Below are 26,936 nucleotides of genomic sequence, written 5' to 3' on the forward strand. Positions count from 1 at the left end.
TAAAGTCAGAATTAAAATTTTAAAATTCAGAAGAAGCATAGAGATTAAATATGATCAGATTGAAGAGTAAGGATTAAATTTATAAGTTACGCATAATAAGAAACTAATCATTTGGTTTTAAATTTAACCAAATTAATATCACAATAATAGACCTACTAGATCTTTACTACTTATTTTACTAGTTTACTTTAGATTAAAATTTCGGATAGTAAATTGCTCAAAAGATGACTAATTTACATTTGTTAAAAAAAATTCTCCAAATTAAAAATAAATTAAAAAAAAAAGAAGTCTCAAACTCTGAGCAGTAGATCCATTGATTGAAGCAAGTGTGTATCTATATCCAAAACCAAGGTTTGATCTACAAACCCGCTCCACCGGTTCAACAATAGATATTTTTGCGCATGGGTTGGATAAAAGAAGTAAAAAGTTTGGATATCCAAAAACAAGTTTGGATAAAAGAAATAAAAAGTTGTACTGATTCAACAATAGATGGGCGATGGGTTCTTACCGTTTGTGAGGTAAAGGTGTGAATTTTGTGCATGGCGTTGAATGGTAGTTGAAAGGGTGAGTCAAAGAAGAGTAGTTTAAACTTTAAGTACATAAATTAGAATTAGACTAGTAGGCTTCTTGTTTTGACTAGTAAGCAGAGATCAAACACTTTTCATCACAATAACTACATAATGCGTGCAAATAACTACTTCCAAGGCTTTCGCCTACATAAACAACGATCCGCCCTTCCTATTTTTCTTCAGTCTCTTTCTTACATACCTGTGTTTCACCACTCGGATTATCTCTTCGGCAACGTCTTCCTGGTGGTGGAAGTGGTGAACACTGACGGCTAAGTAACAAGTTAGCAAAATGGGACCTGGTGGACCGGGAGGAGGGCCGGGAGGACCAGGTGGACCGGGAGGATGGGGAGGAGGACCTGGTGGTTGGGGTCCTGGCCCTGGAGGACCTGGCGGATTTGGGCCCGGAGGTCCTGGTTGGGGTCCGGGACCTGGAGGTCCCTGGGGCCCTGGATTTGGAGGTCCTGGTTTTTGGCCTGGTGGGTTCTTTGGCGGCTTTGCAGATGGTTTGTGCAATATGATATCTTCCTGGTAAGCAATCAAATCTTTACTCAATTCCGGTATAGTTAAATGCGGTTTGATTGAGGTTAAATTTGATTGGGATTGCAGCTTCTACTGTCTTTGCTGTTGTTGGCTACTACAAGACTGCTTTGGTCGACGCCCTGGCTATGGTCCTCCCCCTTTCTAGTCATCTGCTGGCTGCTGTTGCTATACATGTGTTTTCTGTAGTGCCCGGTAATAAATTTAATAATCCAGTTTTAAGCTTTTTTTCGTTGCTCTTGCTTCCGCTACTATTTTCATCTATTACCATCCAAACTTATATCAAAAGTAATAAATGTGACTGATTTCCATTAGGGAAGTTCATTTTCTTTTCTAGAAAACCTTTACATCCACCTTGGCATGCCCATATGACACAGTCCAATTCTTTGTTCAAAAGAATAAACAAATAAATCCACAAAATGTTTTCCCTTAATCAGATGTTCATAACTCAAGATATAGAATGTTCTTTTGGATAAGTTGTGCAAAATCTATTGTTGCCTTCATATGACCCAGTCTAATGCTCTATTTGACACGGCCAAAATATTTACAGAACTTCAAATGTAAATATCAATAATTTGCCAACAACAACTTCAGATTAACATTTGAGAGGCACAGTTTGAGAAACGAGAAGTGCACATCTAAAATGGACAATTGTCTCCTACAAGGGAGCTCGCTTAACAAATTCGAGAAAACATTCAACAGTTTTTAGTTCATCTTTTTTTCCGCTCAACAATCAAAGAGACAATCATGTTAACAAAGCGCACAACCAACATAAAGGCCATGTCTCGCTCTTAATACAAACGGTTATATGTACAGCAAAGAACTAAAATAAAAGTTAAATCCTAACTTCTCATATGGAAACAGAAAAGCACTAAAGTACCAAGCAACTTTGTAGCAGAACATGCCAAATCCATACCTGCAAACCAACTACTTTGCATCTCGCACTACCTGAGTTTCAAAACCAAGAGCTTTAACCACTTACAATCCACAAGTAGATGCAGAATTAAGATAAATCTGCTGATTGAAAGTGCTTATTGGCAAGTCAATTGTACTGCTGACCAAGTTATACGGCAGATTCTTTTTCTTTTTTGGTAAAATTACACAGATTCCATAAGTACAGTATCATATCTAATATCTAGATTCTTAAAGCACATAACCTAGAATTCTAGGCCAAAAATGGCGTAAACAAACAAATTAACGAACAGATTACAGCAAAGTAAAAATTTGCTATAATGAAAGATGGCAAACCTTGCTTGATTATTTGTCACAATCCAGAAAACAAAGAGGGCATTGACAAAAAATATTGCCTCTATTGAGATTCAAAATTGTCAAAAGTCCAAATGTTAGGTTGAACACATACCTGTTTGCATATCACTCACAAGCAATCTTAGTATCGAAGCTACTAAGGCATATAGCAAATGCCTGAAAAGCTGAGATAGGATACTGATAATCCACAGTGAATACATCCTTTCCCACTTTACCGAATTGGAGAATGACATTCTCATGCTCCTGACCAGCAGCTGCATTTTCAGGAGATGCAACCAGCTGAAAGTTTTTGACTGATGCAACTGTTACCCGTCCATTGAAGTTCAGACACCAGCACTGGAGTTGTTCATGCCACCTCGGTGACTTGTTCCTCAATACTAGCATTCCATCTTTCTGGTCAGACAAAGGTCCAGACTGGAAACTCTCTGAACGGGTTGATTTTGATCTAAAGAACAGCAGTGATGGGAAGGTATCCAGATTACTGTGTAGGAATTCAGTCTGTGTGGGAGCAACACCTCCAGGTTCAATAGAAGATGCTGGGATGCCATCCATGACGCAGTGCATTCTCCTTGGACCTCTATGGTGCAGAATATGTTAATTTCAGTAAGCATACAAAAACAAGGAGCTAAACAATGACCAACCCCTGATACAAGGACAGGGATAGAAAGAGCAACTTTCAAGATACACCTTACCTAGAACCCAGGACATTCAACTCATAAGAGATGTGGGCTACAGGATAGTTGCCAGCTGGGACACGAGGAGAAACTTGTTTCATATTAATTAGCCTGGTGGAGCAACTTTTAGTAACTTTTGCTCCAGCATTTGGAGGTTGTGCATCATAGACTGTGAATTTGGTCCCCAAAAAGTTGGATCTGTTAAAACAAATCAAGGTAAGTTTAGATTTCTGAAATGACTAATGTATGATGCATCAGTAAAATGATAAACCAGCTGACAATACCTCAACTTTCCAATGTAAGTACTGCTTCCTTTTGACACATCATTGCAATTTAATGAGATGATATAATCTGTGCAGGTAGGACGGCGGCACTTCCTTGCAGCAAGGAGGAACTTTCCATCATCATTGGAAGCTGCCAAGTCAATACACAAAGCAAAACAGTTTCATATATACAACTAAGAAAAGATACCAAAAGAGAAACAAGGCACTCACCAACCACCACATTATTGTAAAGGCAATAACTTTCCATGAATCTAATTACATAACATATCCTTAATATTTTTAACTCAATTAAAAAATATAAGAAAAATCCTACGTCAGAATACAAAAGCACCAAGCAGTACAAATGACCATACATAAGAGTAAAGCTCACAACATCAGCCCCTTTCTCCGACACCCCACATGAAACACAAATAAATTAAAGCGGCTCACCTTGATTCAAGCCAAGGTAAAGATAATATGTTTGGTTGCTACGGTTCCGTTTTATGTAACATTGAAGGAGGGAGTCCCTTGGACCAGGCTGCAGGAACAAAAAACAAGGACTGTGAACATGTATCTTAACTTTTCACTTATCGTGGATGATTAATGAGCGATGGAAGCTGTTCCAAGTACAAACAGAGTACTTATAGGATATTCTATATTAACTTAGACAGGTACCTTTCAATAAAATTATACTGAGAAACAAGTCTCAAGTTTGCAATTCATCTAAGGAGAATATCTAATTTAGGATTCAAAATTTATGATTTGATAACCTAAGAAAAAAGAACCTGTTGTCATGCAGCACGATAACAAAACAGTACCTGTCATATTTTAAGTTTTATATTTTAAACTTCCTCAGAAGACAATCCTAGAATGCGAAACACATCTCAGCTCAAACAAATCAGCAGAGAGAATATATTGCCCTCATTTTTCTCAACTATAAGCAGCATCAAACCGGTAAAGAGAGTACAACCGGACCAAGGGATGCCACAAATTTTGTAAATGTATCCCACCAGTAAAGAAACAAGAAGAACAAGAATGTGCATCCCACAAAGTGAAGTCATCACCTACTGCTGCTTTTTAAGTAAATTTAGATGCTGCACAGGAAAGAACACTTTGGTAGCAGGTTTGGGAGCTATATTCTGATATGCATATGGTCATATCATAGGTGCTACGGCTAGGAAAACAAATCCTACTTTTAATGTATTTGTGTTGGAAGTTCATTCTAAAGCGGATGGATAGTTTTTCCTCAAGATATAACCATTTATGATGTAATCGTCGAAACTGATTACAAGTTTAAATGGACCTTAAGGGGGAGGTGCTAGATTATCTACAATAGGGGACTTAGAACTATCTCTTTGACCTGTAACCTTAATTCAATATCCTGGTCATTTCTTGAGAAGGATTGGAACAATGTAGCACATTCTTTAGCCACACATGCTTTATCCTTATGCGGTGAATTTGTATGAGTCGAGAATGGTCCACCGTTGCTGATGCCTTATCTTGACTTGAATGCTATTTCAGTTGACTAATGAAATGTCTTTGTCAAAAAGAAGATTAAAGATTCAAGGCCAGGGTATAACAGAATCACTTTAAGACCTAATACAACACCAAATGAAAGAAATTCAATCAAATAAAAAGGAATAGGAAAACATCTATTACCTGTTTCAATGAGATTGGGAATGTCAACTTGCAAGAAATTTCTGGGGTTTTCACAATTTCCTTCATAATCTCTCTCCAATTCCTACATACACCAGCACAAACAACCACATTCTTTCGTGGAGGCCAAGTACTCTCTGATGCCTCTATTCTCATCAACACATCCCTCAAAAGCTCAGGCGGCATGTTTGCCCAACAACTCTGCTTGAACACATCAACTGGAACTGAGCTATCCTGAACTACCCTATGTGACCTCGATCTCATGCCATACCCAAATTTCACGTCAAACCCTCTTCTTGATATACTCCCAAATTCTCCCTTCATGTCCTGGATAATGCTCTTAATCGACATCGATGCTTCCTAATCCTCTAAAACCCAATGATAACTTAACAACGGACTTCACCTCTACAATTTCTAGTAACTAAAGAATGTACCTAAAAACATTCAATTCCGAATCACTACAATTTACAACCTAACATCCTCCAGTTCACAAACACAGAAAGTATAACCGAATAAACACTAATGATTCGAATTTCGCAGTTAAAACTCTCAAAATTCATACAGAAATAAGCTATGAGCACTAAACAACACGATCCACAACCAGAAGCCTGATAAGATCGAAAAGTCAATTCCAAACACAGAAGTGGCTCCACAGCCCCTAATCACAATTTCTCCTCCAAAACAATGCAGATTGCCATAACCGATATCTAAGAAAATAACACAAGGACACAACACTGAGCACCAAAACTTACCCTTCAGCCAATAAATCTAGCAATAGCTGAAAACAGAAAGGCAGCAGTGAAAAAGATCAACAAAATTCAAACGAACACCAGCAGATCTCTCTCTTATCCTAACCAACCAAGTGCCATAAAACTAACAGATAATAAGAAAGGAGACAATTGTGAATTCATCAAACCTTTAAAGAGAGAGAGAGAGAGAGAGAGAGAGAGAGAGATCAAAGCAGAAGGAAGAACATCCGGATCAACAAGGACCGGGTATTCGGATCACGGGTGGAACCGATGAAATCTAAGGTGGACGGCCTTGGGCAGAGTGAAAGAGGAATGCAGGTGCGGGAAAGGGGAAAGGTTAGGGTTTTGTTGGCTTTATGGTGTTGTTTTTAGTTGGGTTTGGTGCGGTTTCTTTTTGTGTGGTGATGTGTGAAGGACCTTAGAGACGAGACCAGAATTTCACTGTGAGTGTGAATGCCTGCCCCCCAGAGTGGGTCCCCTCTACTCCTTATCCTATGCTGTCACTTCCCCCTTTTGTCTCACTCTCACCCATATGCGCTCGGATTCGGGTTCCAAAAATATGAGCCACGGGTTAATATATTCGCCGAATTCACACATTGATCAACTAAAATAGTGTGGTCTGCTTTATTCTCCCAAGGACGAGCATATAAGTTCCAACCTTGAGAAACGGATTTTTTAGAGGTTTTTACTTTTAAATGCTATAATAAGACTAGTCCCAAATACGGTATGATATGAAATATCTTAGGCTTACACTATAAAAATCTATTAGGGTTCAATGCACCCTTGCCTTTCCAATTTTATTAATCTTCCAGAAATCAAAATTTATGATTAGTGCAATGGTTTTGTCCCTATCTATCCACATCCATCAAATGCAAATAAGTTGGAACAAATATGAAATACATCTTACTAGGTTAACATGGTTCTTCTATTTCCAATCAAATTGAGCCATGATATTTCTCTTCTTCTTTTTTCTTCTCAATAAAAATGGATTTTATGATGTTTAACCTGGAAGGTCCTAAGGCTTTCCGTCTTTGACACATGTCCAATGTTATTTCTTTCTCTTTCTTTTTCTTTTTCATTATAAACACAAATGGGTAAATTTCAATTTTTTTCCCTTTTATTTTATTAATTACTTAAAAATGGTCAATTTTCAATTTCGCTCGATTTTAAGATTTAATCTTCATATCTTTTTCTCTTCCTTTTTTTTCATTATAAACACAAATGGTTAAATTTTAATTTTGGTCCTTATATTATGCTCGAATTTAAGATTTAATCTTCATACTTTAATTTTTTTTACATAATCCGTTACCTCAATGTTTATAATTCCATTAATTATTTATATAGAAAGAAGGTCCTAAGCAATTTTGTCATCATACGTGTCTTGTTCCTCTCTTTTTACCCTATAAGATAATAGTAAAATTTGAGTATTGATCCCTCTACTTTACTAAAGTTTAAGATTTAGTGTATATTTTATTTTGACATAACTTGATCATTTCTTTATCAATGACATTAGTTGATCTAAATACTCAATATCGATTAAAATGTTGTCATGAATTTTCTTAAAAACACCTTTCTAACACATACCCAAAAAATCTACTTCGGTATAATAAATGAAATAATCAACTATTTTGAGTAACTAAAAATAGAAGAACCAAACTATGTCAAATTAAAGTATAGATGTTAAATTCTAAATTTAAATATAGTATAAGAACCATAATTATAATTTGTCATTTAATTTAATAAAAAAATTAACTTTTATAAAAATATTTTTAATTAAAATAAAGATAACTACAATCATAATTATTTTAATAAATAATCATAGGTATAATTAAAAAAATTGAATCCCGGGAAAAACATTCTACTCAATTTTATAATGAAGTATAAGAATTTTATCAAATATTTAAAATTTTCAACATAAACTCTCCCGACAAAAGAGAAAAAATGCAACGATGTTGAATTAATTATTATGCTTTTAGAGTATTTATTATTACAAATTAAGTTGAATTACAAGTGCCTCCACCTTAACCAAATGTTTTTATAGGTTTTGTTTTATGTTTTATTATTATTATACAATATTGAGGTAGAAATGAGATGAATTTGTGTTAAACAAAAAATTTATACAAATCAAAACATTTTAATAATAATTTAATATTAATATTTTTAGTGTAGTAATTGCTCACTTCGTCCCTTAACAATTAAGTTGAGGGTTCAATCATCGTCTATAATAATAGAGTATATTTCATTACTAGCCATTTACCTTTTTAAAAAATATTCACAACAAAATAATTAGTCATTGCTATTGATAATAAATACCTTAATTTTAAAAAAATTTATGTAACAAGAGAATTTGTTTGTGGGATAGCCCAGCCATATGCATTGTGTGCATATTTGTCTGCTCCACATTATGTCCACTGTGAGAGGTGAAAGGTCCAAAGTGTTGGATCCTCTTTATCTGTTTTTCAAGCCCCTTTAGAATTTGATTTGATCAAATCAAATCAATTTTCATTTTTAACCAGAAATCAAATGTTGAGTTTTTCGTTTACAAAATTCGAATATAAAAGATGGAGCAGATCGAGCTCATTTGTACCGTAGGATATATTCACAACACCTCAAAATTAAAATAACTTTTTTTTCTTTTTTAGTCTTTAAATTCATGTTACTTGTTAAATTACTCTCAAAATGGACGGAAAAATAATCTTTTTTTAATCTATAAAGTTATTTTAGCCCCTCATTTAATTTTTTTTGTCTTTTTTAATTCTTAAACTTTTGTAATTTATCAAATCATTTCAAAATAGATAAAAAAATGTAACAACCTAAATTTTAACACTAAAAAATTCGATTTTTGGGTTGAATTTATTAAATCGAATTAGTCAAAAATTACAACCAAATAATTATAAGTCAAGTATGAATTATTAAATAGAATTAAATTAAAAATAATTATTAATTACGGTACGTAAAAGTACAATTGTTATTAAATTTTTCATTAATAAATGCACGAGAGCTTAATTAACAATTAATCAAGGCACCTAAAGGTTATATAATCATTACAATTATATGAGTTAGTGGGAAAGAATGATCCAAACCATTCATTCCCACTATGATTAATAAATAAAGATCATGATCATTCATTTAACTAATTAAATAAGATTAATTCCTTCATTAAATCTAATTAAGCCACTAATCTAAGTATAAATGGCGAGTGGAAAGAGAAAACATATTCATCTTTCTCCCTTAGAGTTTGTCGTCCCTAGTTAGAAGAAAGAAAAAGAAATTTCTTTAGTTTATTTACTCATTAGCGTTCCGAATTCTTTCAAGGCAAGGAAGGATGTTTTTTTTGATAAATTTTAAAGAATTATGATCATCTAAGTTTAGTACTATAACTTACCCATACTTCAGATTTTTCAATTGCTAGATATTTATTAATTTGCCATTAAGGACTTTGTTAGATTCAAAGCTTGAAAGTGATGGGTAGTTAAATGATAAGCTTAGGTTATATTTAAATTTTGTTGGAAGATAGTGAAATTAGCTTGGATTTACAAATTAAGTTATATAGTTAACTTTTGACATTAAGAACTTAATTGAATAAAGGAACCTCGTTGAAAATTTGAAATTTGTTAGGAAATTATGTAACTATTTAAAAGGTAGTGGCCACTAATGAAGAAATATGCAACTGGTTTTCGATTCGATAAAGAAAACCAAAAGTTGTAAGCGTTTTAAACATTAGGCTTATAGGGGCTAAAATGAATAAAATGCATTCATGTCTATAATGTTATGGTTTGTATTTAAATTGTGTGATTAATGAATTTTCTGTATTTGGGTTGAATTTTGTAGCTAAAGACAATGTAGGACCATCCCAAGACAAAGGGAAATCCAAAGCTATCTCTGGATATATACCCTGGTTTGTGCTCTTATGATTCAAGTTCATTAAATAGCCATATGTATATGTTTGACTCGTTAAAAGTTCGAAAATGTTAAACTGTTGATGTGATTGTATTTAAAAGGTATGTGTATACTTGACTATGTGATTTGGGATCATTTGGTAAATTAATTATATATTTATATGTTGCTTGATGATATACAATCTTTAATAATGAAATTGCCTTATTAATGTTGTCAGATAAAGTCACGAATATAGTTGACATGTTATAAGGCCTATTTTGATAGGTGGGAAATTCAATGCTATGCGCGTAGATATATTGCAATAATTCTTGAGTTCCTCGAAGGTTGAAATTGTATAGTAAGTTTAATTTCTCGAGGGTATGAGCATATTATGGTATGTTTGGTAGGATCGATGCATTTTTGCATGATCAACATTTCGATGCGAATATTGGTGTGATGGTGAATTGATCCGAAATATTTGTTATTGTATCTAATTTTGTTAATAAGGAATAAAATGTAAAATTGCTTGATGATTATGTGTGTAATTGAATTGAGGTAATAATATTAATATGATATATGATTTTGATATGGGAAAACAAAAGCAAATTTCGTAAGAGTACATCGGAGTTATGTTATTTGAAAGCAAGCATAAAGTTGATGAAAATATGAATATTCGATGAATGGATATAAACATGGTATAATTGTAAAGGTGTATATATATTAATATTGATAATATTTGAATTGGATAATAATTAACTTGTTTAATTTTGCTAAGTAGTAAGTTTGCTAAATTTTATTATGATTTTAATTGAATTCGAGTTATGTTAGCACTACTAAGTTTCCATTACTAAGTTTCCATTAAGTCTCTAACTCAAAAACTCAATTCGGAAAACAACTAGTTGCATATTTTGTATGTATATGTGTGTTTTAGGTTAAATGACATATACTTAGGTTGGTTGTGGTTGGTGTTGAAGTAATGTTATGGTAAAATTGGTTTACAATTTTTTGAAGGTTGAATTTCATCTTTTAATTGTTACTAGGTTAAGTCTTGATAAATCGGATATTATGATTTGATATTGTTTGGTTGTTTTTACTTGTGTTGAATTGTTGGATTTGCATTGGTGCTATGTTTGGGTATGTTTTAGGTACATTTTAGTATGTTTTGGCTGCTTAAAAACATGCATTACATGCCATTTTGTCATTTAGTTTTGAGATAGGAAGAACATGTCTCGAGACCAACAAGCAAGTTAGTTTTGGGACAATCTCGACAAGGTCTCGAGATAAGGGCACGTCAAAGTTAAATAAGTTTTACCCTGTTCCAAGTCTCGAGACAATAACCCCTGTTAGACAAAACACGTTAGTGAATAAAATAAAATAAATATAAATAAATACATATAAAATAAAGATAAAATAATTTATATTTAATTTATCAAATATGAAAAACAATCAAAATTAAAATCAAATAAGAGTTTAAATCAGAAGGAGGAATAGAGATTTTTCGAAACGTTGAGGCCTGTGGAATACAATTTCCTTAAGACAGATTCGACCGCTCTTATGGTACTTGGAGTAATGTTGGTTGAATGCCTCCTAAGATACAACAACAGCAGTAATCACAATAGTAGCACCTCTACAATGATAACAAATAATGCCTTTTTCTATCACCAGAATGTTTGAAAATACAAAGAGAAAAATTAAGAGTTTTGAGAGTAATAGAGTTTCGATAAGAGAAAAATATCATAGAGTATTTTCTTGTGTAAAACCCTTCAGAAATCATGGCCTTTCATAGGCATGAAGAATGTTAGAATTTTGGAAAAAATATCCACAAAATCTGTCATTAAATTAATATGATTAAAAAATTTAATCAAATCAATAAAATAAGTATCCTTATATAATGAGATAATAAATTGGTGTCGGGCTACAAAATATTTGTAGGCTCATTTGGGCCCAATCAATCCAAATATTTCACGTTACCCACGCATCGTGCAAGTGCACCCCAACCCATTAGGTTTGGACCTAAACCCCCCCTTAAGCGCAAAACAAGTTTACAAACTTAGTTATTCAATTATATTTTAAGAGGGTTCACATATATAAACAAATCTCACACTTTGGTATTTAAGCAATATGGGATCTAAGCCTTTATTTTTCATCAACAATATTTTCAAGTAACTTACTTTGAGCTTAAATTTCTCATTTATCACTCAACCATTTTGAGCATATGATATATTGTTGTAAAGGTCTCATGGAGTATAATATAAAACCATAATTTTATGATTCAACTCTCCATCTTTACCTATTGAGAATATGCCTTAAAGTTCCCATAATAATGTAATTTTTCCAACAACCCCTTGTCTTAAGACTTTCAAATATTGAAGCTAAAATCAGAAAATAGTGGAGGCCAGTCTCAAGACAAGACATTTAAGGTCTCGAGACATGCTTGCATCGAACCAAAAATACTAAAAATAAAATGAAGTCTATCTTGAGACATCATGTTGAAAAATGATAGATAGAGTTTGGTTTCAAATCTTAAGCTCGTATTAAACCTCGGTAAATCTTTAATTGATTATTATATGTTCAAAAATGTATTTGTATGATTAATTCATATGAAATTTTGAATATGTTTGATATGAGTTGCTTCGGCAACGTGTGATGTCACACATTTGAATCTGACGATTGAGTCAGTTGTGAAGTATCACAGAAAGATAACCTTTTTTCCAATTCGTAAAGTTATTTTAGTCATTCCTTTAAATTTTCGCCTCTTTTAGTTTTTAAATTTGCGTTCTTTGTCAAACCACTTCAAAATAGATGAATGTGAAGTCAACAATTAATTATTATTTTTAATTTTAAAAAAATTAAAAATATAAAATTACTTGAAAATTAAAATATGAAAAAATATTATAATTTTTAAAAAATCAATTATTTCCCATACATCAGCAAAATTAATTTATGTTAACTTTTTTATTTATTTTAGGATGATTTGAGAAACAATATAAATTTAATAAAAAATAAAAAAATAAATGAATTTTTTTTTTAAAGTTGATCATTCCCATCCAAAAAAATAAAAATGAGGATTTGAAATTTTTAATGAAAGCCACCTCCACCGCCCAAAATAAAAATAACAAACCATTAATCTTTCAGCCATGTTATAAACATCGATAATTTCATCCACCATACCTTGTCTCTTTTAATTTATTATTGTTACCAAAGCTAAATGCAGCTTCCAATTCATAGCTAATCACACTTCAAGTTTCCATTGTTCGAGGTAAACCAAACGTAGTGATAACTATCGTATTCATATATATATTATTTTTATTTTAGTTTTGGAGAGTGAAAATTTTTTTAGAGTTTAGAATAAAATTATATATTTTTATGATAGTAAAAGTAAAATTTTATCATTTTAATTGTTTATATATTTATAATTTTTAAAAGATTAAATCAATTTTTCTCATTTTTAAGGGGTTAAAGTGTAATTTTATCATAAATCAATTGAAAATTTTTAACAGTATAAAATGATTAAAGGTAAAATTTTCCATTTTATAGGGTTGGGGCCCAGACAACCCCATTGGCTCTTTTCCTGTTTTAGTTTACAACTGAATTGGCATTATGAGTAAATTCAATATCAATTTAGTTAATGAAATTGTTAAAATAATTTTACATATTTTGAATAAGTTATATTATTATAAGGGTATTTTTTCCTCTTTCTTATTAAAAAAACAATAAAAATGAAATGTTGATATTTGAACCTATGTCACCATCTATAAATTTTCTTTTTTATTACTTTAACCAAAGTTTTATTTTAATATTTCTATACATTCTAATGTTGTTACATTTATTGTTTCACCCATATTGCTTGTATATATTGTTAATTTCGTTGATTAGTTAATATCACAAGTAAACTCAAAAAAATATCATACCATAATAAATAATTTAAGTGAATTTAATATTTTTAATGTAATGTATTTATGAATTTTATTTTTTACTCTCAATTTAAACTATTTTTATTTTAATTATATATATGTTACATATATATTATATTACAAAGTCTTATACTCCCAATTGATATGGACAGCCTAATTCTTTGCCATGTGACATATCCATTAATTTTATTGACACTTGACAATTGTATTATTTACTTTCATTTTTTATCTACCAAGATTCTTTAATTAATATAAGATAATTTTAATTATATTTGAGAAAATATATTTGATACTTTTAATTATCTTAAATATTAAATAATTTTAATAATAATCTCAAATATATTTGCAAGGTCTTAGGTCATACGTTACTTTTGTTTTCGTTTCTTTAAAAAATAAATTATTTAATATTTGATTTCATTAGATTACTTGCACAAGAGTCCATGATCTTTTACCGTTAGTTGATTCAATTTTTTTTATTACATCAGTCCAAGGTTTTAAAAAGATTAAAGGTAATTATATTTTTACTATTTATTTAAAAATTAATATTTAATTAAAATAAATAATATTGGTTTTGAAAATTTCAAAATAATATTTCAAATAATTAAATATGCTAAAAATACCATTAGTTGAAAAACACATTTTAAAGAATGTAAAAATTATTCGCAAAACTTAAAATAGTTCAACATTATTCATTTATTTTATTAAAAATTATAAGTAATTTAATATTTAATAATTAATTCAAAAAATGAAAATCATAATTTAATAATTACTTAAAATTTAAATTAAATAAAAATAAATTGTTTAGTAATTAAAAAAAAAACAGTTCTACTAGTATGTTTAATTATATTTTATGCCACAGCATCGGAGAATGCGTAATCCACGGCATTTACACCACGTGGCAAAAGGTGAATGGACAGACCACAATCTTAATAGTGAAAAGCGAATTACATAAAAGGTCAAAAAGCGTATTCAAATTAAAACTCCTCATGGATTTCATCGTTTATTTTACAAAATTTGATAAGGTAATTTCTATTTTAGTTTATTAAAATTTCATCCTCAAAATTTAATCAACACTCCTAGATATTACTATTAAACTGCTAAATTGAGAATCAGTTATTAATCATTTTTAAACATTAATAGCTCAATGATTTATACAAATAAATTAACAAAAACCAGTAATTTAAATTATGTGTTTATAAATTACCATAAAATATAATAATTAAATTCTAAAAATTTTCCACTCAATTTAATTAGCCATTGTTAATAAAAGTGTCAAAATTATTAGACTAAAGATAATTATGTAAATTAAAATTTTTATACGCCTTTGCTATTTTAAATATGCTAGACATTATATTTTTAATTGTTTTATTTAAACATGATAAAAGACAAAAACACAATTATAATAATATTCAATATTTATTAAAAAGGGCTTTTTAGTAATTTTTTTATCGATACAACAACTCAATTAATTTAAGACTTTGATCGAATTAGTGTCATTCATCAACTAAATCTTAAGCAAGTGTGAAATTATGAAAATGTCAAAATATTATTTTGAAAGTATTTATATTTTTATATATTTTGATAAATTTACAAAAAATTATACCTAAACAAAATAAATTAAAAATATGATCCCAAACATCAAAACTCTCGTATTCTCTACAATATCGAGTAATTTGTATTTGCTTTGGAAGGGGACACAAAATGGATGTATTAGATTTCTTTCCATATAAATCTTTTTTTTTATGTCAGGTTTGAATATTGAATATTGAAAAAACCGCCAATTTGTTTTTATGTCTAAATTGACTGTATTACCCTTTTCCTCCCATATAAACACAAGGAGGGTAGTTCTGTTTCCTATCTTTCATTTTTGTCTTTCTTATTTCTTACTGGAAATTTCACTGGATTTTAAAGAGGAGCCAAGGGAGAGAAATGGTGCAAACGATGAAAATGGAAACACCACGATGGTGGTGGTTTGATACTCCTCAGAATGGATCAAAGCGCTCTCCATGGCTCCAATCCACTATTTCTGGTAAAAAAAACCCTTCTCACTTTTCGCTTATATAGATTGTGCTAGCCATTGTAATACAATGCTTTTTTTTTTTATTGAAGCCGCCTTCATGTTTCTTGCTATAGTTCAAAGTTTCTTTGAATTCCTTTCTCCACAGTATCACTTTGTAGGTAAGGTCGAAAAGGTTGCCAAACAGGCAGGGGCCCTGCCCCTATAATGGAAAATTTAACCCCTCCAAAATTTTGAAATTATTCATATGCTTTTTTAATTATTTTGAAAATTTTAATAAAATTCTCTAAACTTATTGAAGAAATTTTCATTAATCTCACAAAATTTTTAAAATTTTAATTACGCTCTGTCAACACTTATCCAAAAATTCTCACCGGCTAGAGTGAATATATATAGGTCTAACTCTAACCTATAGGATTCATGATTCAACTTTTGAAATTAGAGAGCTCACAAGCTGGAGAGGTTGACTTGGTAACAACCTAGAATATGCTTGCTACTGACCCTAACCAATGGGCCTATGATGTGCTGATGGTGAACGGCTCAAAAAGGCATGATGAGCTGCGTGACCTATGCTATGCTTCCTTTGTTGGATGCTTATTCTATCTAATTCGGTTTAATCCTGTCCCCCTTCACTGTATTTTCTGGACTTCTAAAATTTAAAATTTATTTTAATTCTTTTTGCAGTTTTAGTCCTTTATTTATTTGGTTTTTAAAAATTAAAGTTCATTTAGTTGGCTTTATTAAATTGAAACATATGTTACCAATGAAATTTTTATTTTTAAGATTAATTTTTTTAATATTAAAACACACACATTAAAATTTAATTGAAGTCTATTAACAATGTTATCAGTTGAAGTTTAATTTTCAAATCTGATTAGTAGAGAGATAAAATTTCAGAAGTCTTTAAGAATTCAGGGACTAGTGGCATAATTAAAGCTTTTAATATCTATAGTCAAAGAGCCGACAAGATTTGGTATGCACATACGGGTAACCCTCGATGTATAGAAATGTGACTCTGAAATTGAAAATCCCCCCAAGCTCTGTTATTTTTTCAACTTTTCCTTTTCTCCAACAAACGTTCACCTTTGCAGCACAATTCATCAGGACTCTAAAAGCAGTCTTTTAATTTATAAGCTAATAATGAATTGCATCCATTGCAATCAAGGTTAACTACAAAAGGATTATTCTAAATAACAAACTATTGATTCTCTAAGAACTGAACTAAGTGGGTAGGACCAGGATCTCATTTTTTTAATCTGGATTTATTTATTTATTTCCTTCCCCTCTTGTTGCTTGAAACATTGTTGTTTGACTGAAAGATCATACCATTAGGAGATTGCCAGGGAGAAACAGTAAATTTGGCACTTTTTTTAAATTCCCCAAAATTTCTTTTACAATGTTTAGTTTCTCTGTTCCCTCCATTTGCTTAAATGATGAAATGGTTTTTTATACCAATGTCAGAACTGGACCATAGGACGAAGGCGATGCTGAAACTGATAGAGGAAGATGCAGATTCCTTTGCGCAACGTGCAGAAATGTACTACAAAAAGCGGCCCGAACTGATTTGTCTGGTTGAAGATCTCTACCGAGCCCACCGTTCACTTGCCGAGCGGTACGATCAAGTTAAGACAGACCCTGGAACTCGCCTCCTAACAACGTCAGTGTCCCCATTCTCATCCATGAAGACAATAAATGTGATGGATAAAAGCTACGACAGTTACTCGGAGTCATTTGGTTCGTATGCTGCATCTGAAGTTGACGATCCCGAACATGAAACAGAGGGAGAAGCTGCAAAGGGAGACGGAACCTTACTTGATGAACAAGTAATGGATGAAGTTTCAAATGAGGTATCGGAAGATGAATTGACAAAGTTGAGAGAAGAAATAGAGAGGTTGAAAGAAGAGAACGAGATTCAGAAGGCTCAATTGATGCAGAAAGATGAAGAGAAGATGGAAGTGATTAGACAACTCAGTTTGGCTGTCCAAGTGCTCAAGGATGAGAATGTGGACCTCAAGAAGTGTATTATTAAACAAACCACCACCAAGAAATGGAGTCCCTTTGAATTCAGCAGTGCTAGTTTTATTTCTCTCTAGTTTTAGTTTGGTACATCAAAGCAAATAGCATATGTATATCCTATAGGAACACAGCAGATTGGACTAGTAAGTGTTGTAAATTGGCCCTTTGAACTCAACTTAGGTAATATATGAATAGTAATTGTTTTGTTTTGTGAACTCATTAGTTAATCCTTAAAACCTTTGTTCAGTCTCAAGAAAAATAGTTTGGGGCAAATGCCATACACTTGGTTTAACTAACATCCAACTAAAGTAATATATACTAGAAAACAAAAAGAAAGAAATAATATATAGAACATTAAAAAAGAAAAAGAAAAGTGAAACCAGTACTCCACTAAGCACAATAATTGGGGGTTGCCACCAAAACAGTACCTTACACACCAGAAAGCTGCTGCAATAAGCATAGTGCCACTAGCAACCCAAAAAACAATGTCGAATTTAGAACTCCAGCTGAAGCTAAAGAAACCGCAGTGGATGCTGGTAAGGACCCAAATGGTGAAGGTGCAAAACCAGGGCCAGGAGCCAACATACTGTCTGGGTTAGGAGGGCTAGGACTTGAAGGAATGGTGGGGAATGATGACTCAGTAGGGGAAGGTGCCATACCTTTAGGAGTAGGAAGTAAAGGCTCAATATCTGGGGGTAAACCAGGAGAAGAAGATAGAGGAGCAGCTGGCAAGAATGCAGGGGCAGCTGATATACTGGAGTATTGAACTGCATGGATTTGAGAAGAAGATAAAGCTAGTGAAGAGAAACAAGCCATTAAAACCATGACTGACCAAAGGGTAGCCATTAAATGATCAAAGATTGGTAACCAACTATGAAAGTTCAATAAACGAATATAAAGAAAAGAGAGAGAGAATATTAGAGTATGCAAAAAGGTGTATAAGAAGAACGTGATGAGGTTGATGATTAAGGCTTAAAGAAAAAACAGTGCTGTGGAAGTGATGGTGGGGACTTAGAGAAAGAGGTATAGAGATAGAGCTGTAAGTATGTCGACAAAAAAGAGTTGGCAAACTTAAAATTTTATGGTAAAATACAGCTCCACTGATCGACTACACGACAATGTGGATATGTAAAATTGTTGGGGCGGGAGCACATGAAAATGGGCTGTCTTTTAATTTTCTTTTCTTTTCCATTTTCATTGTTCTTGGCAATACCTGTACTATATTATATATGTAATTGTCATCCGTGACACTTTGCTTTTCAGTTTTGATTCTTGGCATATACACAACTAAACCTAACAAAGAAACTTCTAAGTCATGATAACATAGAACTGCAAAATGGAGCTTAAAGCTCCTATATATATATATAGAGAGAGAGAGAGAGAGAAAGTGGGTAAAAGCGATTGATTTAAAGTTGATGCTTCATCATAATGGTTAACAATAATGGTTCACTCAACTTTGCACGTCAATGATTAGAAGAATAATTGTTATGTGATTTGCGACAGGCAGAAGAAAATTCACAAATAACAACAATTCATTTTTATGGGAAAGAGAGAAAATTTTGAACTTTTTGCCATGATTTTGAGCAGCTTCCTCTATTTGAATTTTACGATATTTTATATTATTAGTTTTGCCATATCCACAGCATGAGTGAAAGGAAAAAACAAAACTTACTATCAAAATTATGCTTCTAAAAAGTTTATTCAATAACTAAATCATATGTAAAGTGGTACAGTAATTATAAATTAGTCTTGTTCAGGTTTATGCATTTTATTTTTAATTATTTTATTTAAGGATTTTATATAAAAATAGTAAAAAGGGGAAAGCATGAGGTGTTGCCAAAGGAAAAGAAGACTCTTAACTTAAAAATAGTGAAATCAATTTTTAAGTGGATGAAATTGGTGTTAAATTGACTCCTAACTTTAACTTAGTTAATTCAGAGGTGCGATACATTAGCTGTTCACTTTATCACTTAATCATGAGGTCGGAGATTTAATTTTCACCCATTAAAGTGGAGCACATTTCATGATGCAATTAATTTAATTTCGACCAAACAAAAAGAATCCAAACTCAATTAAGCACATTAAAATATAAAAAACATAAACATCAAATAAACTGATATTAAGCATTTATATAATTTTTACTAGTTACTCTTATTTAAAAAATTCAAAACAAAAGGAACATAACCTGTTGCTATTATATTAGATGTTAAGTATTTACTTATTTTTTTTCATTCGGGCTCTTATATTTTTTGGTCATTTACCTTTAATTTTTAAAATTTAGTTAAATTATTTGCTTTTGAATGGAAAACTAATTGAACTGTTAAAATTTTAATATCATTAATGTGACCACTCGAGTTGTAGTCCACGTATAATTCATAAAAATTCAAAATATTTTAAAAAATCAACAAATTTCAATAAGTTCATAAAAACTTGTAGAAAATTTATTCATGTTAACAGTGAAATACATGTAAAATACCATATGATCTACTACGTCAATGCTAGTAAAGTTTTAACATTTTAGTCAATTTTTCTGTCCAAAAGTAAGTAATTTAACTAAATTTTAAAAGTTGATGACAAAAGCAACTAAAAGAAATACAAGTTAAAATGATAAAATAAATAAATATTAAGACCAAATTCACTTTTATGCCTGAAATTAAAATTTTTAAATTTGTAATAATATTAAGAAATTCTAAATGTGAAAAAAAAATCATTATATCTTCACACAAACAAATGTAAATTTAGGAAAATAGTAGGCATGAAGAAAAGAAAAATATATTCCTTGTCCTATTGATTTGGTTTGAAAGTTGATAGCATTGCAATAGATTGAGAGAAACTATGTTTCTGGGACAGATTTTGTTCCCTTTAAATGGAAAACGTTGGTCCAGTTTCAAAAATCCAAAACCAAAGTAGGCTGTCCGCATAAAATTTCAGCCCACGGTGTGTTTGTTTTACGGATTTACTTATTTATTTTTCTGTGTTTATTGTGTTAAAATAAATCCAATAAATATAAACTATTTTCCAAGTAAAATGAAAAATTGATTAGGCTGTAAGTCAAAAGAGTGTTGGATCATCACTTCGTGTTTTGTTTGTTTATATTTTTCTATAAGTTAAATAAATAAATATGAATAAAGTTTTGGGCGCTCGATTATTAAATAAATTGAACACAAATATTATTATACCCGATTTGAATAAGTACATGAGGCAAGTTGAAAGACCGCCTAAACAGCAAAACTTGTCAGCAACTAATCGGAAGTTCACTCACAAGTTTCACCTCTTGCCTCCACCATCCGGACAAGTACAAGCCCTCCCAAACCCTTGGGCTTCCGTTAGGAACGTAATGTTGTTGACTACCAAATACCTCTTGGGTTCAACTGCTCTATACCATCAAGTAAAAATGAATGACAGGATTTGTCCCATCACAGACATCCTCGTCCCATCTAAGATATCTACCCTACGCCTTTGTGGAGCATGGTTGAGAACCAAGTTTGGTTCGGTTGGATTAGAATTGGCCAATCTCTTAGTGGGAGACAAAATGATAATGGATGAACGGTTGATATACAGTTGGAACTGCGTATGAAAGACTATAAATAGCTAAGAAAAGAATCCTTAGATGAATTCCTATCAGTCTTTCATTTTCTCTTTTTCTTCAACCTCTATGGCTGCCTAGAGGAAGCGATGGTCATAGAAAGCTCTCTATAGAGCGACGATCGGGAGGTTTAAGTTGGAAAAGTAGGGAAACCAATAAATTGATAAGGTTCTAAGCCCTTTGGTATACATAAGACTTAGAAAAAAATAAGGGTTTCAGAACCATTTTAAGGGTTCTGCATGTATCTGAAAAATTGAGGTTAAAAAATATGAACACTGAGTTTAACATATAAATTGGTTGTCTTGCTTAGTTGCTAGGAGAATGGAAGCTCTAGTGCTGGGAAAAGCTAAGCTGATGAGGCAATGAAGCATCAGGTGAGTTTCTATACTCAAACCCACATATACAAAAGTATGATGCATGTTTTCATGAATTCATAAGTATCCGCCATTCTAGATTAGAATGCATGATAAAAGGAAATCATGAAAGGGAATTAACGATGGATTAGATGGAGTTAGGAAAGGGAAAGAGAGATAATTATGTTAGATACCGCTATACGGTGTTGTTGTGTGCACCTGTGATTAGCAAAACTCTAGGCCTTGCGAGAAGGACATTGCGGTGTTCGAGCATCAAGGTATAGGATGGTAAAATAGAGGAATAGATTAAATGAAATGGGAAGAGTAAAAATCATGGTGAGACCATAAGACTGATCGGAGGCTATACGCCTACAATGAGTAAAACCATATCTGAAAGACACTATGACATCATTATGGAAATAAGTAAGACCATGACTGAAAGACGCTATAACATCATGGTAAACAAATGTAAGACCACTGTTGGACTATGGCAACCTAGGTAGTCCACCGGAACGATAAACACATATGATATGGTGTAAGATCATAATTGGAAGATGCTATGACAACAAAAGATGATTTGATGGTAGAGAGAGTAAGACCATAGCTAAAAGACGCTATGACATCAAAGATAGTCCGACAGGACGTTAAACATTGGATTTTTCAATGGGACGTTCAACAGGGGATTGTCCAATGGGACATTAAACACTTGATAGTCCGACAGGACGTTAAGCATGTAATTGTCCAATAGAAGGTTAAACACGGAATTGTCCGATGAGATGTTAAACACAGGATAGTCAGATGGGATGTTAAATATGGGATAGTTTGATAGGACTCTATACACGAGAAGGCAGAAGTGAACAGCCATAGTCGGACCATGACAACTGATGGAGTCTACTAGGACATTAAACAGAGGTACTTATGAAGACCATAGTTGAACTATGGCAACAAAGGAAAAGAAAAAGAGAAAGTCCACCGGGACAATAAACTCAGGAAGGAATTCAAAACATGATCATAAGACAACCCACCAATAGGAAAAAGGGTTGAAAGGAAATAGGAGTATGAATAAGTGACAGATGAACGACGGGCTGAAGGTCCAAAAAAGTGAACTAAATGGGAATAAGAAAGGACTGCGGAAATAGTAGTTGTGTCAACCAGAGGGGTAAGAGACGTTAATCAGGAAGTAGTCATGGAAGTCGAAGAACCAATGGTGCCTAACATTCAAGTGTATGAAAAATGGTTAAACCAAGGATCATGGTTGATGATTCACCATTAAGGATTTTCCTAGAGTGTTTAGGAAACCTAACCAGTTGGTAATCGATCCAGAGTACGCTAACTAATCCATAAAGAATGGTGGGGTTAACCAGAACCCTAATGATAATGGGAGACCCCAAAAAAAAGGAAACCTTAAAGTGATAGACTTGTTTGTCAAGACTGTTCATCTCCAAGGGGGAAGAATTGGCGTGACGGTATTCGCTAAATGGGTAGTTCCGTGAAAACCAACAAGGTAAAGATAACTAGAACAACTAGTTAGGCGAGAATACAGTAAGAAAGGAAACTTATGAATGCAGATGACCTCAAAAACAGTGACTAAGTGATTCAAACCTTAATGGCCAGTAGTGAGAAGTTGTCCTACGCTAGAGGGTAAGATAAAAATAATTAAGGCGGATTAACAAGGAAGTAATTCAGCCCCTGTTTAAGATAAGTAAGGTTTAGTCCGCCAGGATGGCGTCAGATATGTTAGTCAAACAGGAGGAAGAAAAGATAGAGTCTACCGAAATGGCGAAGCGATTAGAGAATCTGTCCAAGCTAATTGAAGATTAATAGAATGACCAGAGGGAGATCATTCAATGAATTATCCGCAAGTGGATAGGTTCGAGAATAGGAAAAGTCCATTATGATGGTTTTAGAGGAATGTCCCAAACAAGCAGGGAGTTATTGTATTATTATTTAATTGAACCTGACAAGTGGGGTACATTTTGTGTGTCGAAGAAACTCACTAAGTTCACCTGAACTTACCAAAGTGTGGCCTCTATTTTGCAGGATATATGAGATAAAAAAATTGAGAACAGACCAAGTCAGATCGTATGGAAATCAAGGATTTATCATTAGAATAAAGTCATGCATATAGGAAGGGGACACCTTTGTAAACTTTGCCAACTGGGGCGATTAAGTGTATTTGTTTAAACTTCTTTGAGTTCGAAGTTAGGATCGTAAACATTGTATTAAAATTTAGACTTTGTTGTAAGTTATTTTAATAGGTAATACAAATGGTTTTAACTTAGTGAGATTTTAGTCTGAATGACAAACCAGTTTGATTGTGATACCCATATTTGGATCCGACGAACGGATCGTGTAACACCCCTAACCCGTATTTGCCGCCGGACTAGGGTTAAAGGCGTTACCGGAAAAATCGAAACATTTTACAAATAATTCACAAACATCATTCACACATAATCATACATCATTACAGAGTCCCTTACATAGGTGAACGAGACCTTAAACATGCTTTAGAAAGGGGTCAGGATTAAACCAAGCTCATACAAAATTTTTCAAAACTTAAACATTTTTCATAGTTATACAAGTCACACGCCCGTGTGAACAGGCCGTGTGCCTCACACGGCTTTAGACACACCCGTGTGTCTAGGCTATGTCAAAACATGGCATACATACTGACATGTCCACAAGGCTACAAGACACGCTCGTGTGCCAAGTCGTATTGAAATTTAGCGAGGCTGCTGACTTGGGTCCACAGTCAGTCACACGCCCGTGGTCGAAACTGATTTGGCCACATGGCCTAGCACACGCCCGTGTGTGTGACCGTGTGGTCTGCCCAGGCTCATTTCGAAACGGCCTTCGAGCAACACGACTGAGACACACGCCCTTGTCTATACTCGTGTGGGAAAAATAGGCCATTTACAAGGCCAAAATACCACCCATTAAGGGTTCTCCCTACAAGTAACAATTAAACATCAATTGCATACCAAATGCTCAACCATTTCACAACCAAGACATACACCAATCATGCCATACCATTATTAACCAATTTCATGCTTAATAGTCATACCAAATTATGTCAAAACATAAGACAAAATCATATCTAAACATTTGTTTCATAACCTCATTTTACTTCATTCAATCACATGCTATAAACTTACCAATTTATCAAATATGCACATACCAAAACTTACCAAAATTGACCATTTCATTTGGTCATTCATTGTAACACCCCCTAACCCCGAACCGTCGCCGGAACAGAGTTACGAGTCATTATCGAACATATCAGATAACTTACGAATAATTCACAAATAAAATAACATTCATAGTATAATTTAATAACTAAGTCCCTATAATGAACTCTCGAAATCTAAAACATGTATTAAAAGTGAAACGAGACTCATTCAAGTACTCCAGAATTTTTTTTATTTATAAATTTTGACAGCATTTCTACTTATTTTTACATAAAAACCCTCTGCAATTAAAACCGTATCCATTTCAAATATAGCCATTTCAACCAACTCATTTCACATACTTATTTTCTATTCTAAATACCTTCTAATCAAACTCAATAAATATAATATCAATTTAAATTTATCAATGTACTAATTAAATTGAAATGGATAAACTTCTTTCATTATAATTCTTAGACTTGTAATACTAACATTTTTAACCATTTATATTCAAAACATAATAACCTTTTATACACATCCTATGTACATGCCACATTACTAAAAGAAAATATGCATCACCAAAAGTTTGTTGAAGTCGGGTCTGGCTTTGGATGCTGGTTCAATACTTGACTTCTCCAACTTGCACATGGAAACAACCGTACGCTGAGTATGCATATACTCAGTGGTATCACTATAATTCAATTTATAATTAAATACATTAAATCACACACATACTTTTACATTACAATTATCATCACTTAATGAACAATTCAATCTTTTTATGTTATCATTTGAATATATATATATATCATTCTTATTTCTTTAGTGCATTGCCATATCATTCAAATTTAGTTTTATCAGTAAATTTGTTTCATCTATCCCTATTAACTTGACTCGGACTCGGCGGATACACGGATTCCAACCAACACACCAGTACGGCACATTGTGCCTTAACGGTACACAGTACCTAAACAATAATCAGTAACGGTAGCAGTAACAGTAACAATATTTAACACACAAAGTGCTGAATCAATAACGGTAACAGTAATAGTATTCGACACACAAAGTGTCGAATTAGTAACAGTAACGGTAACAGTAACAGTAGTCGGCACATAAGTGTCTGATCAGTAAGCCGGCAAAAACCCGTACTCTTCTATATCCTATGGCATGCCAATTATATCTGACTAGTCCGACTAGTTAATAGGGTATTCAAATCATTTTTTAGTACAATTTCCATTTCGATTCAATATTAATTATAATTTATTATTTCGATCAATTTTTCACAGTAATACAGTAATTCGTTTCATCAGAAATTTTACAGTTCAATGCAGTATATGTAACAATATTCTGTAATTTCACAGTTCAATTCGGTATTCAAAACAATATTCAGTATCTTAAAATTCAGTTCAGTATCAATCTCAATTTTAATAACTAATCACAAATTTTATCAGTTCATTAAATACTTACCTTAAAATACTTACCACACATACATATTAAATTAAACACATATTAATTATAAAGCTTGAGTTATAGTGATACAAACTAGAATTTTCTTCGAATTTAATCCTCGATGATCTTTTCTTTTCCTTTTTGGGACGATGCTTCAGGCTCGATATTAGCTACGAACAATTAAAATAATTCCACAATTATTAGCATAACACAATTTAAATGCTGAAATTTTTATTTAACTTTTACTTTAATTCTAATTTAATCCTAATTAAACTCATATATTTTCTTCTTCAATTCATATCTTTTTATTACTCAATTCCCTATCAAACTTACATTTAACTATCAGGTTTTCATCATATTTTCATAATTTCAAATTTCTATCAATTTAGTCCCTATAACATAAAACTTATGACATAGTTTACAATTTAATCCTTTAATTAGTTCCAATCAAAATTTCTATCAAATAAACCCCCAATTCCATCATTTTTTCAACATAAACCCTTTTAAAAAAATTCATTAACTTTTCAAAATTTCAACTCAAATCCAAGAGTATTTCACTCTAGGATTCCAAAAATATTAAAATTAAAAGAAAAAGACTAAAATTAACTTACCAATTAACTTGGAATCCCAAAATCCCTATTTTTCCTTTCTTCTTTTCTTTCCTCGATTTCTTCTTTCTATTTCGTCAGCTCTCTGTAACTTTTTCTTCTTTCCTTTTTCAATTTGTTTCTTTTATGTTTTATTTAACCTTTATTAATTATTATTTTAATTAATATCTTTTAAATATCAACTTATATTTTACATTTGTTTCCATATTTTTGTTGCACATGTTTATAACCAT

General features: G+C 32.2%; 4 protein-coding genes across 5 annotated transcripts; 2 read left to right on the top strand and 2 right to left on the bottom strand.

Moving 5' to 3' along the window:
• Nucleotides 1-625: 625 nt before the first annotated feature.
• LOC107923993 (putative polyketide hydroxylase) lies at nucleotides 626-1,420 on the top strand. The gene is made up of 2 exons (XM_016854236.2): nucleotides 626-1,097; nucleotides 1,176-1,420. Exons 1-2 carry the CDS (start codon nucleotides 859-861, stop codon nucleotides 1,252-1,254), a joined length of 318 nt encoding a protein of 105 aa, XP_016709725.2. The 5' UTR covers nucleotides 626-858; the 3' UTR covers nucleotides 1,255-1,420.
• A 330-nt stretch (nucleotides 1,421-1,750) lies between these two features.
• Nucleotides 1,751-6,180, bottom strand: LOC107923992 (tubby-like F-box protein 3). 2 transcript variants are annotated; one of them, XM_016854235.2, is made up of 6 exons: nucleotides 5,882-6,180; nucleotides 4,969-5,743; nucleotides 3,760-3,847; nucleotides 3,331-3,460; nucleotides 3,065-3,244; nucleotides 1,751-2,949 (listed from the first exon to the last, which is right to left on the bottom strand). In XM_016854235.2, exons 2-6 carry the CDS (start codon nucleotides 5,314-5,316, stop codon nucleotides 2,478-2,480), a joined length of 1,218 nt encoding a protein of 405 aa, XP_016709724.2. In that variant the 5' UTR covers nucleotides 5,317-5,743; nucleotides 5,882-6,180; the 3' UTR covers nucleotides 1,751-2,477. The 2 variants fall into 2 exon arrangements, with proteins under 2 accessions (XP_016709724.2, XP_016709723.2); XM_016854234.2 differs by having other exon boundaries at nucleotides 1,751-2,054; nucleotides 2,467-2,949; nucleotides 4,969-6,180.
• A 9,184-nt stretch (nucleotides 6,181-15,364) lies between these two features.
• LOC107922976 (protein NETWORKED 3A) lies at nucleotides 15,365-17,755 on the top strand. Its single transcript, XM_016853176.2, has 2 exons — nucleotides 15,365-15,536; nucleotides 16,986-17,755. Exons 1-2 carry the CDS (start codon nucleotides 15,437-15,439, stop codon nucleotides 17,615-17,617), a joined length of 732 nt encoding a protein of 243 aa, XP_016708665.1. The 5' UTR covers nucleotides 15,365-15,436; the 3' UTR covers nucleotides 17,618-17,755.
• Nucleotides 17,756-17,763: 8 nt separating this feature from the next.
• LOC107922977 (classical arabinogalactan protein 26) lies at nucleotides 17,764-18,386 on the bottom strand. Its single transcript, XM_016853177.2, has one exon. It carries the CDS (start codon nucleotides 18,384-18,386, stop codon nucleotides 17,970-17,972), a length of 417 nt encoding a protein of 138 aa, XP_016708666.1. The 3' UTR covers nucleotides 17,764-17,969.
• Between the last annotated feature and the right edge of the window lie 8,550 nt (nucleotides 18,387-26,936).

This window comes from Gossypium hirsutum, chromosome A11 (genome assembly GCF_007990345.1).
Source record: "Gossypium hirsutum isolate 1008001.06 chromosome A11, Gossypium_hirsutum_v2.1, whole genome shotgun sequence".
Lineage (NCBI taxonomy): Eukaryota > Viridiplantae > Streptophyta > Magnoliopsida > Malvales > Malvaceae > Gossypium > Gossypium hirsutum.

Coding starts and splice junctions, on each gene's coding strand:
- LOC107922976 (XM_016853176.2), top strand. CDS start 15,437: ATGGTGCAAACGATGAAAATGGAAACACCACGATGGTGGTGGTTTGAT. Junction 15,537..16,985: donor GCTCCAATCCACTATTTCTG/GTAAAAAAAACC, acceptor TACCAATGTCAG/AACTGGACCATAGGACGAAG.
- LOC107923993 (XM_016854236.2), top strand. CDS start 859: ATGGGACCTGGTGGACCGGGAGGAGGGCCGGGAGGACCAGGTGGACCG. Junction 1,098..1,175: donor TGCAATATGATATCTTCCTG/GTAAGCAATCAA, acceptor TTGGGATTGCAG/CTTCTACTGTCTTTGCTGTT.
- LOC107923992 (XM_016854235.2), bottom strand. CDS start 5,316: ATGTCGATTAAGAGCATTATCCAGGACATGAAGGGAGAATTTGGGAGT. Junction 3,461..3,759: donor TTACCTTGGCTTGAATCAAG/GTGAGCCGCTTT, acceptor TTGACTTGGCAG/CTTCCAATGATGATGGAAAG. Junction 2,950..3,064: donor TTGAATGTCCTGGGTTCTAG/GTAAGGTGTATC, acceptor TCTGCACCATAG/AGGTCCAAGGAGAATGCACT.
- LOC107922977 (XM_016853177.2), bottom strand. CDS start 18,386: ATGGCTACCCTTTGGTCAGTCATGGTTTTAATGGCTTGTTTCTCTTCA.